The 23,274-nt window shown below is 39.3% G+C and overlaps 1 protein-coding gene across 1 annotated transcript in view; it reads right to left on the bottom strand.

Annotated features, from left to right (window-relative positions):
- Nucleotides 1-5,625: 5,625 nt before the first annotated feature.
- Nucleotides 5,626-23,274, bottom strand: part of wdr5 (WD repeat domain 5) — a 99,552-nt gene continuing 81,903 nt past the window's right edge. Inside the window, exons 9-14 of the mRNA XM_039762613.1 lie at nt 20,816-20,862; nt 17,987-18,062; nt 17,721-17,754; nt 13,184-13,258; nt 7,533-7,620; nt 5,626-6,077 (exon numbers count right to left, since the gene is read on the bottom strand). Coding sequence (XP_039618547.1) covers nt 5,977-6,077; nt 7,533-7,620; nt 13,184-13,258; nt 17,721-17,754; nt 17,987-18,062; nt 20,816-20,862 — 421 coding nt within the window. The 3' untranslated portion in view covers nt 5,626-5,976. The remainder of the gene's footprint in view (nt 6,078-7,532; nt 7,621-13,183; nt 13,259-17,720; nt 17,755-17,986; nt 18,063-20,815; nt 20,863-23,274) is intronic.

Genomic DNA, 23,274 nt, shown 5'->3' with positions numbered 1-23,274 from the left:
GCATCGAAGGCAGGTGTACGGTCGGGCATGTCGGACATGACAGTGTGTGCATTTATCAAGAGTGGGAATGACAACACTGAAGTCATTGGCTTGAAAACAAGTGCTGAAGGAAAAATAAAAAAAAGCTAATAAACTGCCAAAAAGGGTACAGAAGCACACAAGTAGCCCTGAAACATCACATGCGCACAAACCTTTTACTCTTCTAAATGCAGAAAAAGTGCTGCGAGTATTTGGGTAGGATGAACACGTCCCAGGGAAAGACAAAAACCGTGCAAATTCCTATCCTCCACACGAGAAGTCCATTTAAGCACAGACCTGAAAGGAACGCCAAATTGATCTCTTAGCAGAAATTATAAGAAGCCTCACCTGATGGTTTGAAAATCCACCAAGGGAGGCATGAGAGTTGTTTTTATGTGCGACTGCAAAGCCCATTTGTGCTTTACCACTACTGATATGGACAGCAGGCCTGTGCACCACGGCAAAGTCTGAAAACACAAAAAAAAAGTTTGAATATTTGGTTCATTTACAGGTGAAACAACATAACGCTTGTTCATTCGTGTGAGAGGACTTGTTTCCAGGCTGAAATTTGCTCTCCTCATTTCTTGAACCATCTAAGGTCACTGGTAGCGCCTGCACGAGTGCTACACTGCTGAAGGCTACGATGCTCTTAAAACAAGCACCTCATGTTGCTATTTTAATTAAAGTAAACTTATTACCGGAAATGTAAGAAACATTAACAAAAAATATCAGCATGAAGTAGAGTAAATTACTTATAATTAAATGACAATACTGTAACAGAAGCAACTGAATGCATACTGCTCACTTTTCTGACCTGTCAACCTGTATGAACGGCTTCAGAACTACGGCATTACGTTTCTCATTGCCTAATCTAACAAACTGGGAAAGTATGTATAAAGAAACTGAAAAATACAATCCAGAGATATCTGAAATAAATTAATCTAAATAAATCTAAATTATATGATTGAATAGGTGAAAATGAAATAAAAGTTGCATAACGTAATGGAATGCAAGAAGTGCTTTAGAAATGTGCATAAAACATGAGTGGTTTTTAATTAGGTGCTTGTAACACAATAAAATTTAAATAAAATTGAAAAACATTAGCCGACTTTTTTTTTTTGAGAAGGAATATCACACTTTTGACAATGGCCAGCAAAACTCCCTAACCTTTAACAAAATATAAAGCATCACATGAGGGGTAAACCTGATCCAAAATCTGAATGTAAAATAACTCACAATTCCCTTCCCATATACATTACAGACAGACAGAGAGACAAATATTAGTAATAGCAGGTGGGGTTGAACAGGCTTCCCAGATGGGATGCATGGAACTTTTAGCACACATCCCCAAAAGACCCATTTTATGGAAGCACAAGGGAAGACCACCTTGCAGCGTTATGGACTTCCTCAATGTGCCTGGTGGCAATGTCCCTTTGTTGGATTGCCCACGTGTATACCCGCAGGGCAACCTGGGGAATTGGACAACCATGTAGGGTGCCATGGCTTCCACCAGAGTCTTCTATCGGGAGAAGTTATTCCAGCTTTGAGGTGCTTTCCACCATGCAATGCTGTGACACCGGAACGACTCTTGGGTCTGGCATAAAGGGACCCACCTCCCCTCATGCGGGGAGTCAGAGTTAGGAGTAGGTGGACAAATCTCTCCTGGAAGGCATGAAGAAAGGAAAGAGACGAAGGATTTTCCAGTGTGTGTGTGTGTTCTGGAGAGTTAGTTATTTCCTTTAAATAATTGGTAATATTTGCATCAAGATTGTAGTTAAGTTGTGTCTGGGGGTTGGTGAAAACCCTTACTGGCCACTCTCCATCTCTCTCTCATGGAAAAGATGACCAGTGACACAACCCTGATGCCACTTCGGGCTCAGCAGAGATGCCTTGTCCCTTTAGCCATCTCAGCGTATAAAATACACTGGGAGTGGAAGACAACAGTCAGTGTCAATTCCTGAAATTGCCAGTGCCATTAGTGCCAGCGTAACATTGTTTAGAAAAAAAGGCTGTTTATAAGGCTGTTTTTATACTTTAAGTTTATTTTTAGCAATTAGATGAGGTGTGTTAGACACCAAACTTTTATCCTGTTCTATTCTCTTTATCTGCAGATCACAATATATATAGTGCAGTACTGTACTGTGTGCCTATTATATATGTGTATATAATTAGTGTATACAGTAATCACCAGAAGCCCCCGCGAGAGGTGAAAATCCGCGAAGTAGAAACCATATGTTTGTATGGTTATTGTTATATATTTGAAGCCCTTAGAAACTCTCCCACACTGTTTATAAGTATTCTCCGCACAGTTATACAGTAAACAATCGTTTATCGCTGTTAATCCGTTCCAGACTGTACCGCGATAAACAAATTTCCAAGAAGTAGGATTCTTTATTTATAAATCTATTATTTTCGCAGTTAGATCATAGAAAACCTGTTTACAACCTTGTAAATACGTTTTTTAACATTATTAGAGCCGTCTAGACATGAAAGTTTAAACTGTGCTCCATGACAAGACAGAGATGACAGTTCTTTCTCACAATTAAAAGAATGCAAACATATCTTCCTCTTCAAAGAAGTGCGTGTCAGGAGCAGAGAATGTCAGAGAGAGAGAGAGAGAGAGAAGAAAAGCAAACAATCAAAAATGAATACCTGCTGTTAGAGCTTTGAAGTGTGCGAAGCACTGCACGGGAAGCATATCTTATATCATTGAGGAGGAGAAGGGTCTGGCTGCAGCGTTGTTGAGGAGTTTTATTTAATACGTAATACATGCTCTGATTGGGTAGCTTCTGAGCCATCCGCCAATAGCGTCCCTTGTATGAAATCAACTGGGCAAACAAACTGAGAAAGCATGTACCATAAATTAAAAGTCCCAGTGTCCGCAGAAATCCACGAACCAGCGAAAAATCCGTGATATATATTTAGGTATGCTTATATTTAAAATCCGTGATAGAGTGAAGCCGCAAAAGTCGAAGCGCGATATAGTGAGGGATCACTGTACATACAGTTCTGTATTGTATATTGTGTTTATATACACATACAGTGGGTACGGAAAGTATTCAGACCCCCTTCAATTTTTCACTCTTTGTTATATTGCAGCCTGCAATTGCAGTGCCTGGTTGTCTCCACACATACCGCTTAGAATTAAGGCCAAAAAGTTCTATCTTGGTCTCATCAGACCAGAGAATCTTATTTCTCACCATCTCAGAGTCCTTCAGGTGTCTTTTAGCAAACTCCATGTGGGCTGTCATGTGTCTTGCCTCTCCTCAGTGTGTGGAGACAACCAGGCACTGCTCATCACTTGTCCAATACAGTCCCCACAGTGAAGTATGGCGGTGGCAGCTTCATGCTGTGGGGGTGTTTATCAGCTGCAGGGACAGGACGACTGGTTGCAATCGAGGGAAAGATGAATGCGGCCAAGTACAGGGATATCCTGGACAAAAACCTTCTCCAGAGTGCTAAGGACCTCAGACTGGGCCGAATGTTTACCTTCCAACAAGACAATGACCCTAAGCACACAGCTAAAATAACGAAGGAGTGGCTTCACAACAACTCTGTGACTGTCCTTGAATGGCCCAGCCAGAGCCCTGACTTAATTGAGCATCTCTGGAGAGACCTAAAAATGGCTGTCCACCAACGTTTACCATCCAACCTGACAGAACTGGAGAGGATCTGCAAGGAGGAATGGCAGAGGATCTCCAAATCCTGGTGTGAAAAACGTGTTGCATCTTTCCCAAGAAGACTCCTGGCTGTATGAGCTCAAAAGGGGGCTTCTACTAAATACTGAGGGTTCAAAGGGTCTGAATACTTAGGACCAGGTGATATTTCAGTTTGTCTTTTTTAATAAATCTGCAACAATTTCAAAAATTCTTTTTTTGTCTGTCAATATGGGGTGCTGTGTGTACATTAATCAGGAAAAAAAATAATTTAAATGATTTTAGCAAATGGCTGCAATATAACAAAGTGAAAAATTGAAGGGGGTCTGAATACTTTCCGTACCTACTGTATATAAAACCATGCACACAGAAGGCATAATCCTAGGTGGATCCCACCAACATTCCAATTGTTCACCATTTAACAACCAAAAAGGACCACCAAATCCCACCTCCTGCCAAAGAAGGTACAATCCCCAAGGTTCAGTTGAAACACAACCGCCATCCACTGCAGGCTCTTCACCATTAAAATGCTGTACCGTAAGCTACCTCTACACAGAACGAGCCAATGTCTGTACTAAAGTTCAAAACTGAAACAGCTGAAATATGAACAACGCTTCAGGAAAAAGGATTTCCCGAATTAAAAAAAAAAAAAAGATGTAAACATTGCAGCGGCAAACCCTAACATAGGAAATTTTCTATTTCTTTTTTTTTTAATATATCAATATCACAGAAACCCTTAAGAAAACGTTACAACAAATCTATCAGGATGGCTCACTTTCTGGTTCGTCTAATTCTACTTCCTATGGAGTTATCCCTAAAGGAAGGTTCTCTGCATGTCCCCCGTCAATCTTATGGAGTGTCTGCTGTATTAGTGCATTACTTCTAATGAGCAGGGCTCTCTATATTCAAAATGCTGGCACAACTGACTTTAATATGAAGATGACAGTCCTATACACTCTTTAATAAAAAAATAAAAATGTTCATTTCTCATTCTTCTTCTTTCATTAGAAGGCTGATAAACAACTCCATTTTCAGATTCTTTTACGTTTACACTTCATATCACAACTTAAATTTCAATGTCCCCTAACCGCACCACAAGACACTCTAAAACATCACTTAACTTAGATCAACACACATAAAACAAAACTCCCGATACTGCCTCCTAACTACAAAAGAACTATGAACCAAATCTCAACACGGGGTACCCACAGGAAAAATCTTTGAAGGTGAACAGGTGGCACTAAAACCGTATTAAAACAGAAAAATGGAAACGACAAATAACCACCATCACTTCCATCACGGTGAAGACAAACAAAAATGAAGTGCTTTATTAAATTCTGCCTTAAACAATGCTGGCTGCTAGTCCATCTTCCAGGTGCCTGTAATACATCCTCACACATGCACACTGAAAACACGCTGCCAATCCTTAATGATGTCCGAGGCAGGTTAAGAAAGTTCAACATGATTGTTAAAGCACATCTTGCTTAATTTACTCACACCATGATTTATTCTGCCATTCCGTAGATAAACTAAGGTGCATAATAAAAGTAATTGTAATAAATTTTAAAGGTACAAAGAGTTAATTTCAGGAGGAAATATTTGAACTGCAAGCCTTCTCACCAAACAGCCTACCGCCACGTTCCAGTATTAACAGTAAATGACGCATGTACCAGTGACAGCATAAGGTGCCACGTGTTTTAAAGCTCAACAGACATGGGGAGGACATAAGAGCAAATGAACAAATGTATGAAAAGCATTACTTTTTCCACAGTCATTCAGCTAATTTCATTAGAACATGAAAAAGGCAAAATCCTTTTAAATAAAAAAAAAATATAAAAAATTATAATTTAAAGTAAGACGACACAGTTAACAGTACTGATGATACTCTGCGTAAAATACATGAAGCAACGGGTGTACCAAATTCAAGATGTAGGGTAAGCAACAACTAGCAGACTGAGTCCTAGAGCTAGAAATCTAGGGTAATGATTTTAATGTGGACCAAAAATGGATTTGTTCTAGAAAATAAGGCGGTGTAAAATAAAATAAAAAGAGCAACAAATACAAAGAGACTAATTATAATCAGGTCACAAACAGGAAGAAAAAAAAAAAAAAAAAAAAAAAAACAAAATAACAGTTTTTGGGATATGTGTCACTTCCATCAGATACATTGACGGGCCTCATTTCTAACTGCTTCAAATGCACTGCCATCCTGAACAAGTGTCTTCATTTGCTGGCGCTGCACCTTGGGAGGAGGTTTTGGGATGAAAGGGAAGAAAAGTCCTTGTCCAAAAATCTCCTCTGCTTAACAGTCACTCTTCCAGAGTTTGATAGTTTTGTCGTTTTCGAGGGCCGCAGATGCAATGATGTTTTCTGTTGGGTGGCAGGCTGTAGAAATCACAACATCTGTCAAAAATAAATTAATAAATATTAATAATAAAAAATAATAATGGAGTGTAGCTTTACAGGTCCTACTACACCCCACAAAGGGCAGAAAACTGAAAGGCATGTAAAAACCAATCAAAGCAGAGGCCTGTACAGACAGTATTTATTACATTTCTACCATCTTTACAACAAGGTGCGGTTGGAATTCTCACAACTTCTCCATTACTCCTAATAAAGTAGTCAGAGATTCTAATATAACACAATAAGAAACAAACGAAATCTGCTACATAGCAACAACAGCCGGATCAGATTCATTTTTCAGCTTCGTTCCAGCAGTCCATCCTCACTGACAGACAAATCCATTGAGTTTAGTAGTTACAAAAGTACTCCTTCCATCTTCGATGAATATTACCAATTGCAATTGCTTCCCCTGTCCTTGTAGAGAACATCCCAGGCATGGTCTCCCTATTCTTCCAGTGTTTCAGTGATTTGCCAGTTGCCTAAATGTCATTCTTCATGACCTCACCAAGTATAGGTATGTTCTACAACATTTCTTGGCCAACCATTGTCTTATTGATGAGATATTGACCTGCTTCTGAAAAGTTTTCTTAAAGAATTAGTAGCTACCCTAACCTTTGATGTTTTACCAACAGACCCCAACATTGCCTCCTTCCCAAAAGGTGACTTCCACTGTCAAGCCCTACTCTGTCCTACATGTGCCTATTATGTCAGTGTAATTAAATATGACCCACACCTTCTTGTCTTGGGGGAGAAGAGCTCCACGCATCACATTTAAGCAAAGCCCAATCAGGGTCATGTGGCTGACGGGACACTCCCTTACAAACACCACACGCTGCCTGACTCCAAGATTGGGTTTTAGTGATCTAGGTACATATGGTATACGTCAAATGCATACTGTGGCGGATGGCCAAAGCCCTTACCCAGCCGGGATGCCTGGAGTATGGAAGGTCTGGAGGAGAGTGTATTTTTAAGAACATTTTTCCCCCAGGCCAGAGGGCAGCCCCCTTGGCTTGCAGCGGAGCCACCGGTCATGAGCATAGAAGCTCAACCCTGTTGGGGTCTGGGGCCAACGCCAGGGAGCGTACGGACATTTGCAGGGCACTATTTAGTTGCACTGCCGGAAGACGCTTGTTGGGCACCAGAAGTCCTTCCGAGTGCCATATATAAAGGGGCCAGTCCCCACCATTCATCGGGCAGAGTCGGGAGGAAGAGGACAAAGCCTGAGGATAAGTTGAAGGCGGAAGAATGGGCGGCACAAAGGACTGTGTTGTGTGGGTGATTTGTGGACTGAGCTGGAAACTGTAAATAAACCAGTGTGCTAAGTGATAAACCTGTCTGTGTCAGGGTTAGGGCAGCCATACACGCCCTGGGCTTTCACAATGTGTACTTAAAAACTTTTGACTCAAAGTGTTTTTTTTTTTTTTTTTTTCCTGTGTGTCCCTTTTTTTTTTTTACCTGTGTGTCCCTGTAATTTCTGTACAATCTCCTTTGTCTGCAAATTCCAAATATACACCATGTTGTCCTCAGAGCCAGACACAATCCACTAGAAAAAGAATTGGTGAAAGAAAAATTAAGTTAAAAAATTACACAGGTACTAATGTTAATTTATTTAAAAAAAACAAGCCATACACAGGGGATCAAGCAAGAAAAAATACTAAACCTAAAAGTTTAGACATGGAGTTGTTAACAATATACTAGGGATTGTTACTAACAATAATCCAAATAACAAGGCAATTTATTTTTATTAAAAACATATATACAGGTAAGCCTTGGGTTATGAACAAGTTCCATTCTTGTGGACATTTATGACCCAATTTTGCAAGCAAGTCAAAAGTTGCACTGAAAATGTTCATTAGCGGAAAAAAAATCAGAAAAAAGGGATAATGTTAGTTGGAAAAAAAATCAGAAAAAAGGGATAATGTTTTATCGCTTATTTTAGAGAAAAAAAAAAATCAGATTTATTAATTAAATGCCACTGATGCACTATTCTTGTACTTAAAAATCACAAAAATGAACTACAAGTATGACATTATGTTCAAACACCCTACAGTTTTAGACAATGACACAGTAAACTAGCACTAATGACAACTGATCCCTCAGCAGCACTGTGCTGCCTTTGCCAACGGATCACTCAGAGTTTCATCTCCTCTCTCCAGCTGCTGTACTCACTAAGATGATATGGCTGGGGCACACTCTTAAGATGTCAAAAAGCACAAAATGATTGAAAATGGTAACAGAGTCCCTACTGTGCAGCTGTTACTAATCATCCACGTCAAAACTAATTTACTTTGTTTCGTAAGTTGTCACGCAGGGATACCTGTGGATCACTTGCCAGGCTCAAACAAGGTATGCAATAACCCACTGGGACTGAAGGGGTCACCAATGTTATGTGTATCTTCTCTTTTGTCTTCCTTAGCTCTGAGAAACTACCCATAGAAGGCAACTCAGCCACACTCCCACGTAAGTAAGCCACACCCCTTAAGGTCAGGACAGTATAAAGCTGAGGGCTCATGGAGGATAGCGGTTCAGTTGACAGAACTTCTTCCTGACGCAGACCTGCTTGAGAGAGCAAAGACTCTGAGGCGAGAAGAGCCATACATTAAGCAAATTTTCCAGTTGCGCTACCGTGCGCTTATTTACATTCTATTCTAAATGTGGTGGCCCAGTTGCCACCCCAAATTTTCTTTGGTTCTCACTTACCACATTTATTCTCCACAAAGTAAACAAATGAAAAAAAAAAACAAAGTTGCCAGATACATATTGAAATTCACTTGAAAAGAAACATTTGGAAGTTTTATATGTGCCCATTCCTATCTGCAATATTGCTGCAAATCAAAATCTATCTGCATTACTGAATTAATGTAAGCACTGAACACATTTCAATAAACATGTCCAATATGTGTAATTTCATGTGCCTCCTTTTGCTAAATACTTAACGAGTGCAACAACTGAGATGAAAAAGAAAATGATTTTTTAATATTAAATCAATTTGTTTACAACAAACTGTAAACTGCTTCTTCTTCACCACATAGCTACGAAAATAAACAATTGTGAGGGTAACAGTATAAATGAAGAAAAATACTGAAACATGGATTATTAATTTGATTAATCTCAATTTGTTAACTAATGAAAATAACTGCACAATAAATAATTATGCCTTTAACCAAATCAAGTGCACAATCTAATATTTCCCCATTCTATTTTGATCATAAATAAAATCCTGCAGGATGGCGTGGAGTTTGCATGTCCTCCCCGTGTCTGCATGGGTTTCCTCCCACAGTCCAAAGACATACAGGTTAGGTGCATTGGTGATCCTAAATTGTCCCTAGTGTGTGCGTGCGTGTGCCCTGTGGTGGGCTGGCACCCTGCCAGGGGTTTGTTCCTGCCTTGTGCCCTGTGTTGGCTGGGATTGGCTCCAGCAGACCCCCGTGACCCTGTGTTTGGATATAGCAGGTTGGATAATAGATGTATGGATGAAAATCCTGCAGCTGACGTACCTATGCCATTTAGGTTTTGTTTCGTTTTTGAGCCAATGAGAAAAAGGATGTTGCCACATGCTCTGGAGAAAATACATTTCAGTTGTTTTTAATGTTTTTAAACACACAAATGGCTGAGGTAATGTGAATAACGGGCCAGAGCCTGCAATGAATGTGTTGATACATGTTTTGTGGATTCACACACGGTCCAAGTAGAAGACACAGCAATGTTAACACAAGTGGATCTGATCTCCATCATGCTATAACCGTAACTTCAGTCTGCTCTTGTTGTACTGTAGCTTTTTGGAACAGACAGGGCAGACAAAAAAAAAAAAAAAACATACGCTGGAGTCTTTCAATTTATGAAAAAAGTGTGGCAGTGTTACCCTTCGCCTTCTTTTCTTCTAGTCAAGCTGGCGCTTTTCACTTGTTAACACCTTGTCCTATTGCACTTGTTATTTCCCTGGCCAAATCAAGTGGAGACTTTGCTGTTGAATTATTAATATTTTACCCTGCTTGCATACCATTGATAACTGCAAGAACACTACTACGCTTTGGTTAAAATATCCCCAAAATAAAAACTTCTAATGTAGTTTAACATGGCTGTTGTTGAGTTAGTAGAAAAGTCTAACTGGTGATGAATAATTTTTATAATCTAAAACAGCCCTGTGCCCAAGATCTAGTTTGTTGCCAGAAACTTTTAAGCCTTGCATACAAAAGCCCTCCACTCAGTGTCTTGGTTCATCTTCTAGCAAACATTTCTAAGTCACTTAGACAAAACCCTGGTTATACAGTCATATGAAAACGTTTGGGAACCCCTCTTAATTCCTTCGATTTTTGTTTATCATTGGCTGAGCCTTTAAAATAGCAACTTCCTTTTAATATGTGATGACATGCCTTATGGAAACAGTAGGATTTCAGCCGTGACATTAAGTTGATTGGATTAACAGAAAATATGCATCATAACAAAATTAGACAAGTGCATAAATGTGGGCACCTAACAGAGGTATGACATCAATACTTATTGTAGCCTTTGAGGAGTGTCTGGATTCTGGATGGAGGTATTTCTGACCATTCTTCATACAAAATCTCACCAGTTCAGTTCAATTTGATGGCTGCCGAGCATGGACAGCCTGCTTCAAATCATCCCATAGATTTTCGATTATATTCAAGTCAGGGTGACTATGACAGCGATTCCAGAAAATTGTACTTCTCCCTCTGCATGAATGCCTTTGTAGATTTCCAACTGTGTTTTGGGTCATTGTCTTGTTGGAATATCCAACCCCTGCGTAACTTCAACTTTGTGACTGATGATTGAACATTATCCTGAAGAATTTGCTGATATTGGGTTGAATTCATCTGACCCTCAACTTTAACAAGGGCCCCAGTCCCTGAACTAGCCACACAGCCCCACAGCATGATGGAACCTCCACCAAATTTGACAGGAGGTAGCAGGTGTTTTTCTTGGAATGCGGTTCTTCTTCCGCCATGCAAAGCGCTTTTTGTTATGACCAAATAACTCCATTTGTGTCTCATCAGTCCAAAGCACTTTGTTCCCAAATGAATCTGGCTTGTCTAAATAAGCATTTGCATAGAACAAGCGACTGACTCTGTTTGTGGCGTGAGTGCAGAAAGGGCTTCTTTCTCATCACCCTGCCATACAGATGTTCTTTGTGCAAATTGCGCTGATTGCAGAACGATGTACAGATACGCCATCTGCAGCGAGATGTTCTTGCAGGTCTCTGGAGGTGATCTGTGGATTGTCTGTCACCATTCTCACAATACTGCCTCTGCATATGCCGCTCCTGTATTTTTCTTGGCATTGCCAGACCTGCTGGGTTTAACAGCAACTGTGCCTGTGGCCTTCCATTTCCTAATTCCATTCCTTACAGTTGAAACTGACAGTTTAAAACCTCTGAGGTAGCTTTTTCTAGCCTTCCCCTAAACCAGGAGACTCAAGAATCTTTGTTTTCTGATCTTTTGACAGTTGCTTTGAGGATCCCATGCTGTCTCTCACTCTTCAGAGGAGAGTCAAAGGGAAGGAAGCACAACTTGCAATTGACCACCTGAAATACCTTTTCTCCTGTCTATGAAGTTCAAGGCTTAATGAGCTCATCCAACCAATTTGGTGTTGCAAGTAATCAGCATTGAGCAGTGACATGCATTCAAATCAGCAAAATGACAAGGGGACCAACATTTGTGCACAGCCAGCTTTTCACATTTGATTTAAATTCATACAACTAAATACTGCGTCACTAAAAATCTTTGTTTTAAAACACCCCAGTATTCAGATGTTCCTAGGAAATAAAAGACATACCGCTGTTATCTTTCTTGTTGAAAGTAGAGTAAATTATTCTGAAGGCTGAGAAGGGTTCCCAAACTTTTTCATATGACTATACGTCAGATGAAACCAGAGCAATGCTAGCAGATATCCAGGAGTCTCTCGATGATGTAAGCTACTCACCCCTCCACATGCTACCCAGTCTTGAACACTTCCAGACTGAAGGAAACCGTAAATTATCCCTGTGGCAAAAACAGGTTGCCAGCATGGAAAGGCCACAACAGTAAATTAAAACTTTCATGTCAACCTGACATTTTGTTTGGATTGTGGAACTTGAAGAACTTAGAACGTGAACTGCACAGAGTAACAACCAACACAAAAGCTCAGAAGTCTTTAGCAACATTTCAACATCATGGCATTGCCAAAGTAGTAACCTCCCTGTTGTGATGTGAAATTTTTCATACAAGTTGATAAATATTTTGCATGTCTTTATTTGTAACTTATGCAAAGCAATGTAATATTAAGTGTTACATTAGTGAGAAGCATTCATGTTTACTCTCCGTTTAGGACCGAGTCTCTTTGTAATTTTACGACAGGGTTGGGTGAAGTACCTCAAACAAGTTTGGCAAATATTTCTCTGCTGAGGTCTCTCAGTCAACTCCCACAGGAAAGCCTGGCTGCCTAACTGCCAAGCTTTACCTTAACATATGGTTTGGAGGGAAGGTGTGAAGGTGTTCTATCGCTCCCATTGGTCTGAAGTATGGCTGTTTGGAACTGGCTTGTATCAAAAAGCCTTTAAGTACCAAGATGCCCTATTGGCTCTAGGGATTGGACAGGAAACCTATAAATTTGTTTGCTTTACCTCAATCTCTCTCTCTCTCGCCAAACCGATGAAAGACCATCTCACAAAACATTAACTGAAAAGGACAACACAATGAAGAGCACAGCTCAGCAGCCATATTGAGACAGGCAAGCAGCCTGTTCTGAAGAAAGCTGACCACAAATGATGCCTTAACTAGAGACATTTTAAGTAACTAACAAAACTACACATCACCATTTATCAGGCTGTATAATTGCCAATATTCAAATGTACTTTGCATATTGTTATTATTTATGAATATTATCAATAATACATTGTTTAAAGTGTAACTTAACCCCTGCTTGTCTTTTAATACACCTACTTGCCTGAGGTTATAAATGTAGAAGGGAAGGAGGGGAGAAGTTGTATAGTACAGTACCGTATAAAGAGTGGTAAGGCTGGGAGATTTGAGGTATTCTGACAAAGGCTACATATTAATAATAACCTCCCCAACCAAATGCAATGAGACATTTATGAAGCTTAAACATACCTTGCCTCCTGTGACAGAAAAATTTGCAAATATACAATATTTTTCATTTGTATGGCCTGTATATGTTTTCAGACACTGTAAAATAAAAGAGAAAATTAACAGAAGAGAAAAAAAAATGCACTTTATACAAAAATAAGTTCACCCGACAAAGTTATTGTGGAAATGATTTTCACAGAACTTATTTGAACTTTCTTCAGGTTAACGAAAATCTAAACAATATATGTCAACTTCTGCTCATCTGGCAGCGTTCACATTTGTGATATGTGATCTATTGGAAGGTATTTTGTAATGGATGTAAAAAATAAAAATCACTGCATATTTCAATCCTTTTCATGTCATTATCATTACTGGGAGGATCATTTACCTAAAAGCCATGAGATCGAGGCAACACACACAGTGACATAATAACGTAATAAGTAGAAAACAATACAGGAAATACTAATCTCATTTAAGTCCACTAAGCATTCTGGTGATCTGCCATCATTAATGTAGCAAAATGACAGCAGGAATAAATCTTGTAAATAAATTACAAATTTCATTAACAGCTATACTGCAGGCACACGTTTGAGACCCCCACAGTCAGACCATCAATTTGACAGTCAATAAGCTCCCAAAAGTGTTAGTGCTTCCTCAGACTTTATATCCTATAATTTTTTTCCATTTAAAATTTCGTAAAATATTAGTGAGAAGTCAAGCAAAATGACCCCTTTGTTGGCTGAATAAAAAGATTGCAATATGTAAGCTTTCGAAGCAACTCAGGCGCCAACTTCAGGAAAGATGTAATTCACTACATTCATAATGGCTAACATGGTACAACACCCTAGTACTACAAACGTAAAATATTAGGATACAGTTAGGCCTTGTTCACACGGGCGTTAAAATCGAGCGTTTTTGCGTTCAGTAACGTCCGGTGAGCGGATCAAGCGCCGAGTGTTTTCTACACGTAGGAGTCAATGAGAGTGTTCACACTGGCTTTGGTGACGTGCGTTTGTCCGGCAGCGCGTTTATACGGCATCAAAAAAATGTTGCATGCAGCTTTTTCTTGGCGTTTAAAACCCAACGAACGCAAGGAAAACGCTTCTAGTTCGCTTTTCTGCGCTTTATTTTACGCTTCGGAGGACCGGATATATCCCATGATATTAATATTTTTATGTTTTCATATACAACATATATATTTTCATATTGCTTATTTTATTTTATTGTCTCATGTAATTTGTAAACCATGAACCTATTAATTTATGTTCTAATATAATATTTGATAACGATTATGTAGGGGGTCAATCCATGGCGCAGGGCATTTCAGTGCATAACACCGGTGTAAGCGCACACTCGACTACTGTTTCCTTACCTCAAAGTGACAAGTAGTCTCTCTTCGGGGCTAACACCAAGTGGCATATTGGTTGATCGGCGTGCAATGTGGCATTGCACCAGCTGCAGCAGACAATCAAAAGTGGAAACCGACATCCGACAGTAATTAAAAAACTTGCGCGGAAATTTTCGCATTTCTTCATAAAGCACAAAAACTTCCTTTAACCCGACGTTGTGCAGTCAGAGGATGAACCCAGTAGCGGCGGCGATTTTTTTTCTCCCTACGTCGCCAGTATTACGAGTATTTTTAAAACAAGAAGATTAATATCTAACATAGCAAAATGGTCCATATTGAAAGGAGGCACCTCAAATAAAACGACAAGGGCTTTCATATCCAGTTCCCGACACTGCCTCCACAGGTTAACACACAAACTACAATTTGGGCTGCAGGCTGGCGTTAGACAGAGACAAATGAACGCCGGTGTAGAAGTCAATCGATCGCCACCACAAAATGCAACATAAACGTCTAGGACGTTCAGAGTAAGTTCGTTTATCCAAAAACTTAACGCCCTTGTGAACAAGGCCTTACTGTTACATATGTCATCTGTTGGAATGAAAAAAAATAATGCATTTTATTACTATCTTTAGAAAATGCCTTGGTATGGGAATGTTCAAAGTGATGCCCTTTGTGTGAGCTCATCAGAAGTGACATCGTAGGTAGTGTGGTGTGAAATTCCACCCTGCCGAGTTCATTTTAATTACAGCAGATGACGCTTCTGCACTTAGAATTAGGTGCTAGAGCAACACGTGCTCAACTTATTTAGGCAGTGGTGGTTTGTTTTACACAACAACTTCCCACTTTATGTAACATTCAATATAGCTTGAAAAAGCATTCAGTCCCGGACTCTTTTTATAATTTATTCTTTTCAGAACTTGCAAATAAACAGCTTAAGTTTCCCCAATAGTCTATAAATCTTTGGCACGGAGTCAAACAAAACAGAAACATCTCATTATTTTTCTTAAAACAAAAAACTACAAAAATCTGTTAGCTCAGCATGTCACACAATTTGTTCACAGAGCTACGGGAAATTAGCGTATCACCAGTTTTAAATTAATGCATGGCAGGTAATGGGAAAGGCACTATAATAAATAAAAGGTGTTATTATTATTAAAACTCGATATGTGAGCAGCTACCAGGTGGTACTTGAGGGAAAATAGAAAAAGTATAATGGAAATCATGGAGAAATGGTAAGTATGTGAGGTGACGGAGGAAGGGACAAGTTGGCGATAAACCACCGTATCACTACAATTGACTAATCTTCCAAATCGCACATCACACTGTTCTTATAATTTGGGAAGCTTTCATTTAAGCAAGACAGTCACGCATTGCTGTCTCAAATGGAAAATATTTTATTTTACAATCTACACTCAACATACAGTGATGCTTGAAAGTTTGTGAACCCTTTAGAATTTCATATATTTCTGCATAAATATGACCTAAAACACAACAGATTTTCACTTAAATCCTAAAAGTAGATAAAGAGAAACCAGTTAAACAAATGAGACAAAATTATTATACTTGGTCATTTATTTATTGAGGAAAATGATCGAATATTACATATTTGTGAGTGGCAAAAGTATGTGAACCTCACGGATTATCAGTTAGTTTGAAGGTGAAATTCGAGTCAATGGGATGCCCATAAGGTGTGAGTGGGCACCCTGTGTCATTTAAAGAACAGGATCTATCAAAGTCTGCTCTTCACAACACATGTTTGTTGAAGTGTATCATGGCACGAACAAAGGAGATTTCTGAGGACCTCACAAAAAGAGTTGTTGATGTTCATCAGGCTGGAAAAGGTTACACAGTCGAAAAGATTGTGTACAAATGGAGGAAATTCAAGACCATTGTTACCCTCCCCAGGAGTGGTCGACCAACAAAGATCACTCCAAGAGCAAGGCACACGTATAATAGTCGGCGAGGTCACAAAGGACCCCAACTGAAGACCTCTCTCACATTGGCTAATGTTCATGTTCATGAGTCCACCATCAGGAGAACACTGAACAACAATGGTGTGCATGGCAGGGTTGCATGGAGAAACCACTGCTCTCCAAAAAAACATTGCTGCTCATCTGCAGTTTGCTAAAGATCACATGGACAAACCAGAAGGCTATTCTTAATGTTTTGTGGACAGATGAGACCAAAATAGGACTTTTTGGTTTAAATGAAAAGCGTTATGTTTGGAGGAAGGAAAACACTGCATTCCAGCATAAGAACTTCATCCCATCTGTGAAACATGGTGCTGGTAGTATCAGGGTTTGGGCATGTTTTGCTGCATCTGGGCCAGGACGGCTTGCCTTCATTGATGGAAATGAATTCTGAATTATATCAGAGAATTCTAAAGGAAAATGTCAGGACATCTGTCCATGAAGTGAATCTCAAGAGAAGGTGGGTCATGCAGCAAGACAACGACCTTCAGCACACAAGTCGTTCTACCAAAGAATGGTAAAAGAAGAATAAATTGAATGTTTTGGAATGGCCAAGTCAAAGTCCTGACCTTAATCCAATCGAAATCTTGTGGAAGGACCTGAAGAGAGCAGTTCATGCGAGGAAACCCACCAACATCCCAGAGTTGAAGCTGTTCTGTATGGAGGAATGGGATAAAATTCCTCCAAGCCGGTGTGCAGGAATGATCAGAAGTTACCGGAAACGTTTAGTTGTAGTTATTGGGGGGTCACACCAGATACTGAAAGCAAAGGGTCACATACTTTTGCAACTCACTAATATGTAATATTCGATCATTTTCCTTAATAAATAAATGACCAAGTATAATATTTCTGTCTCATTGGTTTAACTGGCTTCACTTTATCTACTTTTAGGACTTGAGTGCAAATCTGATGATTTTTAGGTCATATTTATGCAGAAATATGGAAAATTCTAAAGGGTTCACAAACTTTCAAGCACAACTGTATTTAAAGGACAGTAAATTCAATCCTTAAGTAAATTAGGATTATTAATAAAAGATAATTATCAGAGAGAACATTTTTTAAAACAAACTTTGCACAATTTAAGCACACATAGAAGACAAGTGTAAACAAAAGTATTGTGGCTAAATAATTTCACCTTAAAATGACTAATGAACAAGGACTTTTTTTTATGATTTTGTTGTCTATATATATATATATATGTATATATATGTATATGTTTATTATATCTCTATTAGATTATTACCTTTCCTTTGCTGTAGTCCCAGAGCTTCAGGGTGCTATCATGGAGTACATGTTTTAAAAATTGGGGAAAAAATAAAAATTTTAGAATGAAGTTAAGCATGCAAGTTTTCAGTGAGCACTAAACAAAACTTTAAAGGAATAAAATGAGAAAAAATCATCACTATCAAATGAGCATACATTAAACACGTCAGATAAACATTTGTCACATTAAACTACATATCTAAAGACCCAGCATTTCTTTTCACTGAGCTGTAAATTCATACATACTTGTCTAAAGTCGCAGCCAGGATGTATTTGCCATTAGGAGAAAACTTCACAAAGGATACGGGTGGATTGTCATCATCTAAAGAACAGATAAACAAAAAAGGAAACAGAAAATGAAGGCCGACTGCTGCTGGAAAACAAAGGATCACTCATTTGACTTTATTCAGCCGTTGGTGTACAGATTACAAACAAAAAAGATGTTTCAATCAATAAAACTGGAAAATTATTTTTACAACATGTACCAATATCTGCATATTTTTAAACAAATACTAAATTTCTTAGTTTAGGGATGAATAAAACGTTCCTAGCACTTGTTTTCTGCCTCTTATTTATTTATTTTTTTGCTTCTACATATTAGCACATTTATAGTTTATCTTAAGAGCACTGCTAACTTATGCCAGTAATCAAGATCAGACATTAAATGCTTACTAATAAAACAAATAAGGAGAGTCAGAAAAGACCAAGGTGATGGTTGGCAGTAGGCGTGGAAGTGGTGGGCACATGGCAATGAGGAACATGTTGTAAAGATGCTGGGAAAAACTCTGTCTGGTCAGAAGCAGAAGCATGAAAGAAGTTGAGGTGTGAAGGGTAATCTGATGGAGGCGAGTGTAAACTTTATTTGTAGTATTGTTACCTGTACAGACTATAGTGAAATTCTTACATGTATAACCAACATGTAATGTGTGAGAGGGGTACAGAACACAGACAAACTAAGGTTACATGCACACTAAGACCTTTTCATTTCAAAACGTCACAGAAATGACCTCCGTTCACAGTAGTGCTTTCACATTGTTCACATCTGATCACAGTAAAACAACCAAAAATGCATATGAAATTGCCTGCAATGGGCATGCGCACATCGGAGTATACAGCCTTGAAGGGAGACTTATGCTGCCAGCCATGACATATCTCACAAAATCGTACCAAATGGTAAATTATTTGCCTTTTGCACATAAATGCAGCATTCAAACTGAACAAAATGCAATTAAGAAGCACACAGGTAAGCAACTCAACAAGTTCCATTAAAATGGTGACCAGTCAGGGAATGAGACACTGTAATGAGCAGAATCCAATCAGGGAAGGGACAGGTAATAAGCATGAACCAATCAGAGTGTGTTTTCAAAGTACATTTTCATTCATCTCCACACTGCAGTACTGAGCTGACATTTTCAGAAATAGGTCCAGCTCTGGAAAGCATTTTCAAAAGTCTCTGTATTTGGTGATTAAAAACACCGGGGTAGTGTACACAAAATGTGAAGTCAGAAAAAAAGGTCTGCGTTTTTAAACAAAAATGAAGCAGTGCGAATGTGGCCTTAGTGTAAATTTGTATAACAGAAATGGAGAATGTGGAATTTTTATAACAAATTTATAACGAATGTGAAGTTTTTATAATGGAGTTTTTGAGAAGTGCTGATGCTTTAAATCAGGGGTTCTCAACGTCGGTTCTGGGGACCAATTGTGGCTGCAGCTTCTGTTTTTATTTGGAACCCTGGGTTAATTAAGTGAACTGTTAATTCCCAGATTCTGTGTTTTGGGAACAATATAGAAATTAGAAAACTAAGCTTGATACAAAAAAAAATATTACAATGTACTAAGCAGGAAATAATGGATTTTTTGTCTTTTTAACAATATTTTCATCTTGATGTTCATTCTATTTTTCCAGGCGTTCTAATTGTTTAATTAATCCATTGTTTTCTAATTAGTGGGTCTAACACTAAAGTAGTTGCAGCCTTTCATGATTCAGTGTCGTTTGCCTGGTTGTCTGCTCTGCTTGTTTTTAATTCTAATTAATAAGATATAATGAAGGGGGAAACTGCACAGAGAAAGGGCAAAATAGAATGAAAGCAACAAAAGAGAGTTAAGCATTTAAAGCAATAGCAAAAGCAGAAATATTTCTAAATGTCTTATAAATGTAAAAATCACGCTGCTGTGCTTTCTTAATACAGAATAATTACCAGCTAATTAATTGAGATCAGTGTTATCAGTTGTCACTGATTATGAATCTGGTTAAAGCAAAAACCTGATGCCACAGTGGGCCCCCAGGACCGACTTTGAGAACCCCTGCTTTAAATGACATGCTGAGGGCAGAGAGAGGTGTGGACCCTGGCGGGTGAAAACAGAACGAATGAATGAAAATCCAGGAGATGTACCGCATTCTGACTTCTAAAGGAGACTCTCTGGCATTGAAACATTCATGAAAGCTGTGTGAGGAAGTGTAGTATGAGAGTGAGATATGGCTGATGAAGGTGGAATGTGAAACAAAGCACAAAGGAACAAAGAGGAGAATGACGAGGTGGGCTTTGTGCTGTATCACAGACTGAGAGAAAGACAAATGCTGAGTTAAGAGAAGGGCACGTATAATGAAAGACAGGGGATGAGTAGGTGATAAGGTGAACCAAGAAGTGTTTGAAGGTAATGTGACTAATGATATTAAAAGAATAGGTTCACCCCAAGGGATTGCTCAGAACAGCAGAACACTGAGGAAATATGCGAGTTAACCTGCAAACCAGGCTAAACTCAAAAATTCGCTGTTAAATCGGAAAAAGGAAATAAACAAAGTATTCTTTGTGGTAAAGCTATGATTATGAAGTAAAAAAGGCAAACTGGAAAACTTCAACTTTAGAGGTAAAGAAAGTCTACTGAATATGATTGGCTCCTGGTTAAAATAATGTCTTTGTCATCTTTTATACTGTATTTCGGTTAAGACTACAGTTTATTCCAATTAAGCACACTGTAGCAGGACTTAGGATAAAAGGATACAAAATATTTGAGTCTCTTAAAGAAATTAATAAAATAGAAAGCACATATAATTAGGATATCTTCTAGACTTACCAATAAGAGTTTTCAAACACTGGCCTGACGCTGTGTCCCAGATTCGACTAAAATGAAAAAGAAATTACAAATGAACATTCTGCAAATCTATTACTTACCACTTTCATACGCTATTGTTTATGAAACACCAATTCTCGTTTGCTTGTTCGTCAGTTCAGTTCATTTTTTTGTTGCGTTCTTCAGAGTGCAGGCTCAGAGCGCGGTGGCAATTTCACAGGCAGATACAAATGCACACTTTACAAATTACATAATGAGTACACAAAGACACAGGTTACTTGAAACGCACAATCAGGCAAAGCAATTTCAACCTGCTTAACTGTTGAATTGTGGTCAGCTAAAAACTAGAGGAGAGGAAAACAAAAACCTCAGACAGCAGGATCCCCAAAGAAAATAAACTCTGAGAGGTCTACAGTCAGTTATCAAAAAGTCAAAGACGGCAATAGACACAAAGTCCTGGAGACATAGGCCATCATTTTATTGTCCACCATAGTGATCTCCACAAAAGATGTATAAAAACGTGAAAAATGAAGAGCTGTTATAGGCAACACAGACTACTCATTGAGCTGGGGTACCAATCAGACACTGAGTCTGTATTTTTTTATCACTCCAAATAGTTGCTGGCAGGTGGAGTGGTGATTCAAGTATGGATGTATGACTGATTATACAGTGGATTCAAAACTTATTCTGACCCTTTCACTTTTTTCATATTTTGTTATTTTATAGCCTTATTCTAAACTTATATAAATTAATTTTTCCCTCATACAAACAACACTCAATACTCCAAAATGACAAAGCAAAAACAGGATTTATCCAAATGTATTAAAATTAAAAAACTGAACTATCACATTGACACAAATGTTCACATACTTTGCTATGACACTTGAAATTTGGCTCCAGTGTATTCAATTCTACCACTCAGCACAGAGATGTTCCTGCACCTTGTTTGGAATTCACCTGCAGTTAATTCAATTTACTGGACACGATTAAGAAAGGCACACAGTTGTCTATAGAAGGTCCCAAAAACCAAGTCATGAGGTGAAAGGAATTGCCTGCACAGCATAGAGACATTACTGTCAAGGTACAGATCTGGGCATGGCTATAATATTGAAGGTCCCCAACAGAAAAATGGTCTCCATAATTCTTAAATGGAAATAGTTTAGAACAAGCACAACTCTTCCTAGAGTAGAGAAATTGTGGGAGAAGGGCCTTGGTAAGAGAGGTAACCAAGAACACAATGGTCATTCTGAGCGAGTTTCAGAGCACCTGTGTGGAGATGGGAGAAACTGACAACTGCTGAAGGCCTGTGCGTTGGAACTGAGGAGTTCTCTACAGCGCATCTTCAACCAGAGCCTGGAACAGAGGAGAGTCCCAAGGCTTTGGAAAACGTCTTGTATAACCCCAGTCCCAAAGGTATCACGTCCTAGTGAGCTGAATGACTTCCGGCCTGTTGCTCTGACGTCACATGTGATGAAGACCATGGAGCGGCTGCTGCTTCACCACCTGAGGCCACAGGTCCGCCACGCCCTCGACCCTCTGCAGTTTGCATACCAGGAGAAGGTGGGAGCGGAGGATGCCATCATCTACATGCTCCACCGATCCCTCTCCCACTTGGACAGAGGCAGTGGTGCTGTAAGAATTATGTTTTTGGACTTCTCTAGCGCCTTCAACACCCTCTGCTCCTTAGAGACAAGCTGACTGAGATGGGAGTAGACTCACACCTGGTGGCATGGATCATAGACCATCTTACAGACCGACCTCAATATGTGCGTCTTGGAAACTGCAGGTCTGACATTGTGTTCAGCAACACAGGGGCGCTGCAGGGTACTGTACTTTCTCTGGTCCTGTTCAATCTATATACATTAGACTTCCAATACGACTCGGAGTCCTGCCACGTGCAAAAGTTCGCTGATGACACTGCTATTGTGGGCTGCATCAGGGGTGGGCAGAAGGAGGAGTGTACAGGAAGCTAATCAAGGACTTTGTTAAATGGTCTGACTCAAACCACTTACACCTGAACACCAGCAAGACCAAGGAGCTGGTGGTGGATTTTAGGAGGCCCAGGCCCCTCATGGACCCCGTGATCATCAGAGGTGACTGTGCAGACCTATAAATATCTGGGAGTGCAGCTGGATGACAAATTGGACTGGACTGCCAATACTGATGCTCTGTGTAAGAAAGGTCAGAGCCGACTATACTTCATTAGAAGACTAGCGTCCTTCAACATCTGCAATAAGATGCTGCAGATGTTCTACCAGACGGTTGTGGCGAGTGCCCTCTTCTACGCGGTGGTGTGCTAGGGAGGCAGCATAAAGATGAAAGACGCCTCACGCCTGGACAAACTTGTTAAGAAGGCAGGCTCTATTGTAGGAGTAAAGTTGGACAGTTTAACATCTGTGGCAGAGCGACGGGCATTAAGCAAACTCCTGTCAATCATGGAGAATCCACTGCATCCACTGAAC

The sequence above is a fragment of the Polypterus senegalus genome, chromosome 9 (genome assembly GCF_016835505.1).
Source record: "Polypterus senegalus isolate Bchr_013 chromosome 9, ASM1683550v1, whole genome shotgun sequence".
In the NCBI taxonomy this organism is placed as follows: Eukaryota; Metazoa; Chordata; class Cladistia; order Polypteriformes; family Polypteridae; genus Polypterus; species Polypterus senegalus.
Note: the sequence above shows the minus strand (reverse complement) of the source record. Positions and strands in the feature narration are given on the sequence as shown.